The sequence below is a fragment of the Phyllobates terribilis genome, unplaced genomic scaffold, assembly GCF_046119375.1.
Source record: "Phyllobates terribilis strain yellow unplaced genomic scaffold, ASM4611937v1 Scaffold_1__5_contigs__length_1240528914, whole genome shotgun sequence".
Classification (NCBI taxonomy): domain Eukaryota; kingdom Metazoa; phylum Chordata; class Amphibia; order Anura; family Dendrobatidae; genus Phyllobates; species Phyllobates terribilis.
In genome coordinates, this window is record NW_027362761.1 from 758,796,901 (window position 1) to 758,810,707 (window position 13,807).

General features: G+C 43.8%; 1 protein-coding gene across 1 annotated transcript in view; it reads right to left on the reverse strand.

The window, feature by feature from the left end:
- The window catches only part of ELP1 (elongator acetyltransferase complex subunit 1), a 128,468-nt gene that overhangs the window by 73,925 nt on the left and 40,736 nt on the right, over positions 1-13,807 (reverse strand). Inside the window, exons 10-16 of the mRNA XM_073636918.1 lie at positions 9,756-9,846; positions 5,243-5,473; positions 4,437-4,607; positions 4,263-4,356; positions 2,662-2,820; positions 2,445-2,554; positions 537-640 (exon numbers count right to left, since the gene is read on the reverse strand). Coding sequence (XP_073493019.1) covers positions 537-640; positions 2,445-2,554; positions 2,662-2,820; positions 4,263-4,356; positions 4,437-4,607; positions 5,243-5,473; positions 9,756-9,846 — 960 coding nt within the window. The remainder of the gene's footprint in view (positions 1-536; positions 641-2,444; positions 2,555-2,661; positions 2,821-4,262; positions 4,357-4,436; positions 4,608-5,242; positions 5,474-9,755; positions 9,847-13,807) is intronic.

Here is a 13,807-nt window from a genome sequence, read left to right on the forward strand (position 1 = left end):
ACACAACGCTGTGTATTAGTATCATATGAGCGCTCCGAATGGCACACGGCGATGAGCGATGCTTACAATGGCCTGCTCGGCCACCAGTATGAGAACTGTACAGACTGCCTGGGTCTATGTGAGTGATATGTGCGCTCTCCATCAACTACAGATATCATCTGCGCTTCCTCAGCCACAGCAGGAGAAGCAAGATAGTGGATAAACTATGCAGTTAGAAGACCAGGGAACAGGTACTTAGGGATTCCTGATTTAGGCAAAGGGGCATTTCTGGGGGTGAATTCTATCTGAGAAGTCGATTATTTTACCAAGATCATTTAGACAGGATGGATCTTTATTGTGGTAAAACCTCTTTAAAGTACCCATAAACTTAATGCTTCAATGACCAAACCTACAGGAACTGTAGTGAACTTTACCATGTGCTGGACGATAGAGTGCACTACTAATGTCTGCAGAATTCCTACTGTTAATAGGCATTGAAAATGCTACTGTAGTTTATAAAAAATAGCTCTTAAAAGTTAAGCATTGGATCATTGTACCTCTCCATCTATTTCTGTGATGGCAGTTTGAATGCAAGATTGTTGAAACTTTACATCTTGGCCCAGTGCATCCTTCCAGGGCTCGAGGACCGGCGATGGGGGCTCTGAAAATATTAAGATGTTGGACTATATTCAAACATAATACCACTGAGTGATGGAGTATTAAAAACTGGGTACAACAGTGTTAGAGAGTATTACATATTAACTTTATACCCAAGAGCTGACAAACAGGGGTACAATTTCAAAATATAAAAATAGTACTGAGGGTTTATGGGAGCTAAACAATTTAAGAAATTGACAATAAAAAAAAAAAAAAAAGGAGGGGGTGGGGGATGATAAACCAGGCCAATGGATGCATGTGCAAATGTCGGGTGAAATAAGCATTGAACACATTAATAATTTTCAAAGTAAATATATTTCTAAAGGCTTTTGTATGAGGTATTACATAAATTTCAGTAAGCGTGCTCGATACTTTTTCCCTGTGACATTTCTCATTACTGGAGAGAGAGGAGAAAGAAAGAGAAAGGAGAGCGAGGAGGAAGGAGAGCGAGGAGGAAGGAGAGCGAGGAGGAAGGAGAGCGAGGAGGAAGGAGAGCGAGGAGGAAGGAGAGCGAGGAGGAAGGAGAGCGAGGAGGAAGGAGAGCGAGGAGGAAGGAGAGCGAGGAGGAAGGAGAGCGAGGAGGAAGGAGAGCGAGGAGGAAGGAGAGCGAGGAGGAAGGAGAGCGAGGAGGAAGGAGAGCGAGGAGGAAGGAGAGCGAGGAGGAAGGAGAGCGACAGGAGGAAGGAGAGCGACAGGAGGAAGGAGAGCGACAGGAGAAAGGAGAGCGACAGGAGAAAGGAGAGCGACAGGAGAAAGGAGAGCGACAGGAGAAAGGAGAGCGACAGGAGAAAGAGGAAAAGATATACAGTAGCTACCATATTTTTCGGACTATAGACGCACTTTTTACCTCCAAAGTTTTGGAGTGTGTAATGTATATATGTATTGTATACATGTATATATAAATTTTTTCATTCTCCTTAATAGCGCTCACAGTGTAGCCGCAGCGCGGCTCCTGCAGCAGCCGGGTGATCGAGTGTGCCCGCTATTAAAGAGCACAAATATTCACTCCTCTCCACTCCCATGCTCGTTAATAGTGGGCACACATGATCGCTGAGCCGCAGCAGGAGCCGCGCTGTGGCTACACTGTGAGCGCTATTAAGGAGAACGAAGCCACAACTCCCCACGCACACAGTCCCGGCGTGGGGAGCAGTGACTATTCCGGCAGCTCATCTGACCTTGTGAGGGCGCATGGCAGTGACGTCATGTGCGGCTCACACGGTGAGATCAGTGCTGGCAGCAGAGCAGGACACAGCGCTGGAGCAAAGGGAAGGAAGGTGAGCAGAAGTGTTTAATTTTTTTTTTTGTGTGAAGAGTGATGGGGATGAGGGGTGCCCTGCATACCAGGATGAGGATGAGGAGTGCCCTGCATACCAGGATGAGGATGAGGATGAGGAGTGCCCTGCATACCAGGATGAGGATGAGGAGTGCCCTGCATACCAGGATGAGGGGGGCCATGCATACCAGGATGGAGATCAGGGGTGCCATACATACCAGGATGGGGACCAGGGGTATCATGCATACCGGGATGAGGGGTGCCATGCATAGCAGGATGGGGGATATCTATAATAGGAAGGGGGGGGGGCATATATACCAGGATGGGGGATATTACCAGATTTGGGGGACATTACCCCTATAACAGTGTCAGCAGCAGACCCCCTCCCCCTTAACAGTGCATCATTATTACATTTTTTGCTTACATTTTTTTTTTTTATTTTCCTCCTCTAAACCTGGGTGCGTCTTATGGTCCTATAGTGTGGTCTTATAGTTAGAAAAATACGGTAAATGGTTTATTTCTACAAGGTACTCACCCCAAAGATACTTCCAGATTTGTCCACTGGCTGTTTGTAGAGCACATGTCCTGGTCTTTGCGTTATAGGACATACTAATTATATGCCCATTAAGAGATACAGCAGGTTTTCTTTAAAAAAAATGAAGGCATATGTCATTAACATATATAGAATGAAGATAAAATACATATTTCTACAGTGCTATAGGGTAATGCATAAAAACAAAAGGTTTACATACTGGACATCAATCGTCTGACCATCCACTGTGATCTTCATGTGGTAAATAGTTGACTGACTGGAGCTCTCCCCTTGACTTACAACCAAAAAAAGGTCATCCTGCACCCATGTGAGGTGGCGGAAGCAGAGGGGATTTGTGCTACGTGATGGAACTTGAACTCTAAGAAAAGAAAAATCATCTCATTTGAAGAAAACTGATGTAAAATAAAATAAAAGTTTTTGTAAGTATTTTGATCTGACAACCAATCACTACAAGTTTTCATTTCCCATCTACAAACACATACTCGTATGTCTCCTTTCACTCATCTACTGAAACTATTATTCCTTTTTGGGTTCTCAACAAGAGAATCCATTCTCCATTTAGGCTTGAGGTAGTCTCTTCTTCATTTCTATATTCTTATACTATTTTAATGGAGTCTATACATGACTGTCACAGAGCAAATTTTTTTTTTATCTGATCATTAAATATCTGCGATTTAGTATTCTTGATATTTTATGTCACTTTACACTGCAAATTCATTAAAAAATCTTTTTGCTATTAATGATTAATTCGAAAAGATGATTATCAAACTAAATGCACCAGAATTCTTGCACATTTTGCGCCATAATAAAACATCTTTTATGACGTGCACCATATTTATTATGTGTTTTAGACACTTTCAGCACATTGTCCGACAAGAGGTGTGACTTTGCTGAAACCAGATCGAGGCTTAGCGCAGGGCTGTGGAGTGGGTAAGCCAAACCTCCGACTTAAACTCCGACTCCTCAATTTCCATGACAACTCCAACTAAGACTCCACGACTCCCTCATACATGGCTCATGTTTAAGTGATAAATTTACTATAGCACAGATTCATCTCCGCTAAAAGTCTAGACCCTTAGATCAGGAATAGGACATTTCATAACTTTCCCAAATTCTTATGAAAAAATATTCCCCACAAACTGCATTGAACTACTGTACCCAATTTATTATATATTTTAGGAGTCCGAGTCGGCCCATTTTATACCGACTCCACCAAAATAGACACAACTCCGACTCCACAGCCCTGGCTTAGCGAGAAAGGGCAGTGCCTCTTGAGTGGCACGGTTAAAAACCGTGCCAAAATTGACTGAGCACTGAGGACTCCAGCTGAAGAAAAAAATCCTTTGTCGTCACAGCCCTTCTCCTCGGTCAGTTGAGATACAGGTCTCGAGAGCTGTTTTTCTTAAATCTGGAGGACATTTTATTACTTTCTTGGAGAACCCCTAAGGGTATGTGCACACATTTAGTATTTGTAGCATCTTTTTCTTTAACAAATACTGGAGCGATGGGAGCAAAAATGCTGTGTAAAATACGTGCATTTTTGAATTGTTTTTTTCCCATTCATTCAAATGGGTGAAAAAACTTGGCAAAAAACACTGAAAAAATGGCATGCTGCAGATTTGAAGAAAATAAGCAGCATGTTCTTGAGATTTCAAAAATCTCAATCATTCACTTTGCTACTACTGTAAAAATGCTGTGGGATTTTTCCAAGGGTAAAAACGCAACATGTTATCAATCCCTTATGTTAGTCAAGAAGTACACCATTGTTTAACACACAAGTAATTCACTCTAGAACATTACCTGTATTGCTTTTCTACTCCTGGCATTTTAGTGTTTAGCTTATGCCCACTTCCCAGTACTGCTTTTATATTACAATCCTTAACTGTGTCAATTCCTGCAGAAATAGATATAATATATAGATCTGATAGTTGTTTTAGCAAAACTCTCAATGTGGTGAAATAATTCTTTACAGACCGTATCTGCAGATGTAGAGGGAATTGTCAGCATCAAGCACGGCAAAGTCAGTGCTCCTGTCGGGATCTGGATGGAAAGCAACATCATTCACAACAAGCGGGAAATGCATGTGAAATGTGCACATTGGCGGAGGAACCACAGACTGACCGAAGGATGTCACCAAAACTTTATCTGTACAGAAAAAAAGGTCAAATATGCTGTTTAATGTCTACTACAGTTACTGAAAAATAATCATTCCCAATACATTTACCATATAGACAGATTAGCTACATACTCCTACTACTCACGTGCTACAAAAGCAACGTAGAGAGTATTATGTGACAAAATGAATTCCATATTGTTAAAGTAGCTTTACACTACTCAGACAACCCCTTCTGGATCCCCATGTTCCCCCTCCCCAGTAAAAGAATAACACTTGTACTCACCCACCATTCCAGCAGTGTTGGCACGGTCTGTCACGCGATCCCTGCAGCTAATCAGCACTCGTTTCACTCTCCTCTCCTATGGACATAATTGACATCTGAAGCCCGAGCTCTCACTTCCTCCGGATGTCTTTATTTGCCCAAAGGCGGGGAGAGTGAAGCCAGCGCTAATTGACAGCAGGGATTGCTTGACATAATGTCACGCAACCCCCAGGAAAGCCGTTGCCGACATCGCAGGAATGGGGCTGGCACTGAAGTGTTATTATTTTACTGGGGAAAACCTAGAGATTCAGATGGATTGTTAGAGTAGTGGAAACCATTTAAATATCAAATAGTGACAGTTCAGTTAAAAAAAAGAATGATAAAATTATTAAACGCTCTTACCACCATCAATGACAGCCACATCAGTCTGTCCTCCGGATCCCAGCCCACCACTGCGGTCAGTACACCAGGTCCAGTCATAACAGAGGTACTGCCATCCACTGCACACAACATGTAGTCTGTATGAGATCTCAGGGTCCCACACTACAGATACAACGCTCCTGTTTTCTTCACTCCCAAAATGTAAGCTTTGCTTTAGGTACCAGTGATAATTTCCAACCATCCAGAGTTGCACTAAAAAAGAAATGTATAACAAACAAACTAATGTAAAACAATTGACAAGTCTAGGTCACAAGAAGAGAATAAAGGCAAAACATGTCCTGTATGTAAAATAATATGGGACGCTATCGTTCCATTGTAAGATAATTCAAAGCAAAAATAATTCAAAGTAATCTTATAGGGCAAAACTAGTAAAACTTAAAGGGAATCTAGAAGTGCAAGTAGGTAGGCAGGGATTTTTTGGCGTCTCCAGGTCGCCAAGCCTAGGAAAACGGACATTATAAAAAGATATTTCAAAGCAACCAGACCTCTAACATGAGGCGTACAGGTAGGTATAGATTTACATTTCTATCACCTGTATGCCCATATGAGAGGTCAGATAAGTCCCAGGAGGTGACAGATTCCCTTTAACTGCTAAAAGGAAAGCTGTCACCAGGTCAAAAGTGGACAGATTTTGCTCTTCTACCCGCTGCTCCCAACTATGCCATTTTTTGTTCATTAAAAATGAACCATACGGTTCCAGAGATATGGGCCTTTTTATTTAGCGCTCATTTTTATGGTCTTTACTGTGGGGTGTGGCTCACAGGATTCCATGGAGGTGTGTCTTCAAACTGCTCTGCATAATTACCATGTGAGCCACGCCCCCTTACCAAAAACAAAGATTAGCAGTTATTAAAAAGGACAGGTTTTTCCATTTTTGTTTTTTGCTCCCCTAATTCCCAGTGCCATAACTTTTGTATGTTTCCATAAATATGGCCACGGGAGGGCTTGTTTTTTGCGGGTTGAGTTGTAATTTTAATTGACACCATTGGTTTTACCATATCGTGTACTGGAACAAAAATCAAAGTGTGGTGACATTACAAAAAAAGTGCAATTCCACAACTGTTTTCACCATTTCAGTAAATGCAAAAACTGACCTGCCATTATGATTCTCCAGGTCATTTGTAAATACCAAGCATGTATAGGTTCTTTTTTAAGTGGTGAAAAACAAATCCAAAGTTTGCAAAAAAACTTTTTTTCGGGATCTGGGGCCGGGTGAGAGCTTATTTTTTGCGCACCGAGCTAATGTTTTTATGAATACCATTTAGGTGTAGATACGATCTTTTGATCACCCATTATTGCAATGTTCCAGCGACCAAAAAAACCCGTCATTCTGGCATTTTGATTTTTTTTTGTTCTCGTTACGTCATTTACCAATCAGATTAATTATTTTTTTCTATGGCTAGATCAGGTGATTATGAAAGCAGCGATACCAAATATGTCCATATTTGACTTTTTTTATTGTTTTATTTTGAATGGGGCTTGATTTGAACGTTTAGGCTATGTGCCCACGATGCAGAAATGAAGCAGAATATTTCTGCAGCATTTCTGCATCTCCCTGGCAGAAAAAACGCATGCAGATTGTACATGCGTTTTTACTGCAGAATACATGCGGATTTACATGCGTATCCACATGCGTTAACGCATGTGTTTCTGCATGCGGACTGACAAGCACTTTCCAGGCGATAGCATCACTTGGAAAGTGCTTGATAACTAGGTCACACTGTATAAATCCATGCAAACAGCATGGATTTATACAGTGTGACCGTAAAAATAAAAAAATAAAGCTATACTCACCCCCGATGCACCGGCGTGTGCTGTCGCGCTCGTCCTGGCTTCTGCCGGCATCTCGCGAGACAGCCTGCGGTCACATGACTGCGACGTCATCTCAGGTCCTGGAAGGAGAAGCGCTGCAGGGGCCGCCGGACAGGTGAATATAAACTTTATTTATTATTTTATTCTTTTTTTCACAGGTACAATGGTACCCAGGTCTGGAAGAGAGTCTTCTCTCCTCCAGAACTGGGTACCATCCGCACATTGAAACGCATAGAAGCCGCTTGTACAAATGTACAGACGCGCATTCTATGCGTCTCAATGCAAGTCAATGGCGGCGCTTCCGCAAAATTAATGAACATGCTGCGGATTTATTTGCGCTGCAGAAACGCTGTGGAAAAATCCGCAGCATGTGCATTGACATTGCGGAATGCCATTGGGGACCATGGGGTGCGGATTACCATGCGTTTTCGCTGCGGAAATTCCGCAGCAGAAACACATGAAAAACGCATCGTGGGCACGCAGCCTTATATTTATTTTTTTTAAAAAAACTTTTTCTACTTTTCAATTGCTTCAATAGTCTCCATGCGAGACTTGAAGCTCCGATTATTCGATCGCCTGTGCTACACAAGGCAGGGCTTCAGGCCTACTGTATGTAGCTAAAGTGCTCACTTGCTATGAGCGCCGACCGCTGGGCGGAGCTCATAGCATCCCAGCAACAACAACCGCAGGGATCTCCTGCAGATCCCAGGTTGTCATGCCAACCCATCGGCGACCTGCAGTCATGTGACATGGACACCGATGGGCGGGACTTGTGACGTCCTTGCTCCGCGGTCATGTTAAATTGATTGACAGCGGCATTTAACATGTTAACAGCAGCGGAAGGTTCGCGATTCCACCAGCGGCTGTTAGGGGCACATGTCAGCTGTACAGATCAGCTGTTATGTGCCCGGAAAGGTGCGGGCTCAGCGCTGGAGCCCACACCAAACAGGGGGATGCGACCTTGGACGTAGGAGTGTGTCCAAGGTCGTTAAGTGGTTAAAATACAAGTCTGCAGTCAGTCTATGTGACTGTAGACTTGTGAATCCTCACATCGCGCACAGCGTAGTGAGGATTCTCTGTTACCGTCACTGAGAATGGCAGTCATGTGACCACAAGAATGTGATATGTATACTTCCGACCACATTCCGACTAGACGTGCGCTGCCTCGCTCAATGCAAGTGAATTGAGCGAAGCAGGAAACCGTTTAGTAGGAATGTGGCTGGGAGTATGCATATCACATACTTCCAGTCACATGACTGTTGTTACTGGCGCCGGCAAATCCTCAACGCGCCATACGCACGATATGAGGATTCAGCAGTCTGCAGTCACAGAGTGACCTCACACTAGTATTTAAAAACTGGACAACCCCTTTAAGCAACTGAGAAGTGGTTATTCACTACTTTGAAAAAAATATAAATCACTTTCATTACTTTCATTAGTAATTTTGAGTCTACTAGCAGCATGGAGCGGCCATGGTTTGTTCTGCCTCCTAGGTTTCCATCTCAAACACTGCAGAATATAGTTATTCAGCACTAGAGATGCAAGTACAGAAGACTATGGACTAGGCTATGGACAATTTGAAATAAAAGGACTTTAACCCCTTCAAAACTGGCCAATTTTGTACTTTGTTTTTGTTCCTCCAAGAGCCAAGACCTTTTGTCATTTTTCCATAAGCGTAACCTTATTAGGGCTTTTTTTTTTAAATTTGCAAGACGAGTTGTAGTTTTAAATTGAACCATTCTCTGTAACATATACTGTACTGAAAATGGGGGACTCTTTTTCAAGTGGAGTGAAATTGTAAAAAACAAAACAAAAAAAAAAACCCCAAAACAATTGTGCCTTTTTTACCACGTTCATCAAGTGGTAAAAAATATCTGGCAACATGATTCTTCAGGTCTCCATGCCCATGATGACAAACTTGCACAGTTTATTTTATATTTTAGTAGCTTAAAAAAAAAAATAAAATTGGGTTCCCTTACCATTTTCCGTGATGTATATATACTTTTTTTTCCCAACCAAGGAGCTACACAAGGGCTTTATTTTTACATGTGTGGCAATCTGTAGTTTTTATTGATAGCACTTTCAGTTACATAAAATGTTTAGCTTGATTTTCATTACATCTTTTGGGGGGGGGAGGTTCGGTGACCGAAAAGGCAATTCTGGGTTTATGATTTTTTTATCTTTTTCTCAGACACATTTTTAATTTTGAAGTTGGGTTGATTCAACCTTTTACATTTTTTATTTTTAAAAACATTTCATTTTTACTTTATTTTTTTCTCAGTCCCCTTAAACTGTGATCATTTCTTTGCTTGTTCTATACACTGCAATGGTTCCGTATTGCAATATATAGAAGAAATAACTATCTGCTATAAAGCCTATGACTGATCTTCATGGGAATAGATTTTTTATCACTGAGATAGAATCTAATCAGTAGTAGCTGCCATCTCCTATCTCAGTCATGGGAAAGTAGGTCTTCACTGAATACGGGTTTTACCTAAGAATTGAGAATTTTTATAATCACTGATCAATTTTGGAAGAGAAAGAAGCAGATTTCTCTGATAAGATATATTACAAAGTTGCTTATTTCATGTGTATTACTGATTTAAGACATAAAAATTAAAACAACGGTTACTCTTTAAATAATTCTTCTCCTTGGATTTACCATAAGTATTGGGTTTTAAACCTTCCTTCTTAATATCCTGAAGCCAAAGAGCTAAAATTGTTGAATCTGAGTTCCACAAAAGTTCTTTCACCTGTTCCAAAGACAATATAAGGCAAACATTTATTGTTCTATTTTATGTCCAATAACATGTAGCAAAACTTAAAAGGGGTATTCCCATCTCCCAGATCCTATCCCAATATGTAGTAGGTGTAGTAATAATAATATTAGCAAATACCTCCAATTAGAAATGTAGTATAGTTCTTCTGATTCGCTATCCCTTTCCTCATGTGCAGGCCTTGCAGGACCTTAGGTATCCATGGTTACGACCACTAGCAACTAGCTAACTAACTGTGACTTTATCAGTGGACGTAACCATGGGTTCCTAAGGTCCTGCGATGCCTGCACATGAGGAAAGAGACATAGCGAATCAGAAAAAATATACTACATTTCTAATTGGAGTTATTTGCTAATATTACTATTGTTACACCTACTACATACTGGGATAGGATCTTGGAGATGGGAATACCCCTTTAAAGTTCTTTCACCCAGACCAAGTATTGAGTGCATTAACCAAACATACATTTCAGTAGGCCAACATTTCAGATTTTAAAATAATTTTTCAAGCTGTTATAAAGTATTCTAATTTACTGAGATAATGACTTTGGTGTTTTCATTGGCTGTAAGCCATAATCCTCAACATTAACAGAAATAAACACTTGAAAGAGATCACTCTGTTTGTAATGACTCTATATAGGAGTTTCACTTTTTGTATTGAAGAACTGAAATAAATAAACTTTTTGATGATATTCTAATTTTGTGAGATGCATCTGTACCTAACCTTACACCAAAAATGTCCTTGATCTAATTCCCTTTGATTATGCGCAGAATATATGACATTAGTTTTCAGATAGACAGACTGATTACACAGATAAGTCACCATTATATTTACAGTTACAAGGTAAGTTGGCAATTGCACAGGGGTTGCTCAGTCTATCCTCTGTTTTCACAGTCCCACACTTAACAGTGCCAGCCCCAGAGCCCATGCCAATGTCAGCCATACTGCTGATAAAAGAGGGATTTTGGGTACTCATCGTAAAATCTCTTTCTTGGAGCCTTCATTGGGGGACACAGGACCATGGGTGTATGCTGCTGTCGCTAGGAGGTTGACGCTATGCAAAAAAAGGAAAATAGCTCCTCCTCCGCAGTATGCACCCGCCTACAGGCACCAAGCTCACCAGTTAGTGGCTAGAGCAGTAGGAGAAGCACAATAAAAAACAACTATGTAATGTCCAACGGGGCACAACCGTGAAAAACTAAATGAGATGCCCAACAGGACATAAGTCCAAACACAGGGAGGGTGCTGTGTCCCCCAATGAAGGCTCCAAGAAAGAGATTTTACGTTGAGTACCCAAAATCCCTCTTTTTTTATCGCTTCATTGGGGGACACAGGACCATGGGACGTCCCAAAGCAGTCCCTTGGGTGGGAGAACAGAAGATAGTCACAGACTAGGTCAGACTTCGGCAACTGCCGCCTGCAGGACCTTCCGTCCAAGACTGGCATCAGCCGAAGAATAAGTGTGGACCTTGTAAAACCTTGAAAAGGTGTGAAGAGAAGACCACGTTGCGGCCTTGCAGATTTGAGAGGCCGAAGCCTGATGGCGAACCGCCCAAGAGGCCCCCACCGCCCTGGTGGAGTGAGCCCTTACTCCGGGAGGGGGAGGTTTGCCCGAGATGCGATGTGCCTCTAAGATGGTCGAACGTATCCAACGGGCGATGGTTGACTTGGAAGCAGGGAGACCCTTGCGATGCCCCTCAGGGATCACAAAAAGGGCATCCGAGCGCCGAAGGGAGGCCGTTCTGGAAAGGTACACACGTAGAGCTCTGACCAGGTCCAGTTTGTGCAGAGACTTCTCCCGAGGATGCACTGGAGCAGGGCAAAAGGAAGGCAAAACGAGGTCCTCATTAATGTGAAAAGCGGAAAACACTTTTGGCAAAAAAGGAAGGCACCGGCCTGAGCACTACCTTGTCCTGATGGAATACCAGAAAAGGCGACCGACAAGAGAGGGCTGCGAGTTCTGCGACCCTTCTAATAGAGGTAACAGCCACCAGAAAAGCCACCTTCCCGGAAAGGAGAGAGGCTGGAATGTCCGGAATGGGTTCAAAAGGAGGCTGTTGTAGGACGCTTAGGACCATATTAAGGTCCCATGGTTCCACTGGAGGGAAATAGGGGGGCGCCAGGTGGGCCACCCCTTGTAGAAAGGTCCTGACCTGAGGACGGCTAGCTAAGTTACGTTGGAATAGAATGGACAAGGCCGAAACTTGGCCCTTGAGAGTGCTGAGATAGTCCCGCCTCTAGGCCAGACTGAAGAAAAGCCAAAATGACTGGCAAAGAAAAGGACATAGGAGTCAGTTGATCTTGTTCGCAGTGACGAAAAAAGGCTCTCCTAGTTCTGTGGTATATGCGCGAGGTAGTGGGTTTTCTGGCGTTAATTAGGGTCTGAATGACATTGTCAGTAAAGCCCACCGTCTTCAACACCGCGGCCTCAACGGCCATACCATTAAATTCAGAGAACGAGAACTCTGATGAAGAATAGGACCCTGAGAGAGGAGGTCCAGACGGTCTGGTAGTCTGCAGGGGGAGTCGACAAGCAGATTTACCAGATCTGCGTACCAGACGCGTCTGGGCCAATCTGGGGCTACTAGGAGAACTGGTACTCCCTCTGTCTTGACCTTTTTGAGGACTCGAGGGATCAAAGGTAGAGATGGAAAGAGATAGGGCAGTTGGAACTGTGACCATGATATGACTAGCGCGTCCTGAGCGATTGCTAGTGGATCGCGGGACCGAGCTACAAAGGACGGGACCTTGTGGTTTAACCGGTACGCCATGAGGTCGAGGTCCGGCGTGCCCCACCGCAAGCAGATTTGGTGAAACACCTCGGGATGGAGAGACCATTCTCCTGAGGCGAGGCCCTGCCGACTGAGGAAGTCGGCCGCCCAATTGTTGACCCCTGGAATGTGGACTGCTGAGATTGCCGGGACCGTTTTCTCGGCCCAAAGTAGCACTCTTGCCACCTCTTTTAAAATGGGCTTGCTGCGCGTTCCTCCCTGATGGTTTATGTATGCCACGGCCGTGGCATTGTCCGATTGTACCCGGACTGGGGACCCTGCCAGGATCTTCTGCCAGTGACGCAACGCCAGGTAAATCGCCCTTATCTCCAGAATGTTGATGGGAAGGGAGACTTCGTGGGGACTCCACCGGCCCTGGACCGTGTGTTGTAGGAAAACTGCCCCCCAACCGATGAGACTGGCATCAGTCGTGACCACCTGCCAGCGAAGAGGAAGGAATGATCTCCCAGGTCTGAAGGAAAAAGGGCGGGACCACCAGGTTAGGGACCGTCTTACTTGACGAGGTAACTTGATGCGTCGATCTAGAGATGACGGATTCTTGTCCCAAGCTGAGAGAAGGGCTAGTTGAAGAGACCGGGTATGGAACTGGGCAAACGGAACTGCCTCCATGGCCGCTACCATCTTTCCCAGGACACTCATGCATAGGCGAAGGGAGTGTGGGCCTGGGTCGGAGAGGATGTGAATTGTTTATCTTTTCCCTCGGAAGGAGGACCCGAGCACGGGTCGTGTGAAACTGCATCCCTAGGAAGGTTAGGCGTTGGCATGGGACCAGGGAGGATTTGTCTGTGTTGATCAGCCAGCCTAACCGGGAGAGAGTGTTCAAGGTGATCTGGAGGCTGTGGAGACAGTCCTTGAACGTGGGGCCTTTGATTAACAGGTCGTCGAGGTAGGGGATGATTACAATTCCCCTTTTTCGAAGAATGACCATAACGGTCGCCATCACCTTCGTGAAAACCCTCGGGGCTGTGGCGAGGCCGAAGGGGAGGGCAGTGAACTGGTAATGCGCGTTCTTGAAGGAAAAGCGTAGGAACTTCTGATGTGACGCGCAAATTGGGATGTGAAGGTATGCATCCTGAATGTCCACTGAACATAGATATTCCCTGGCTTCCATCGAGGCGATTACCAACCTGAGGGACTGCATCCTG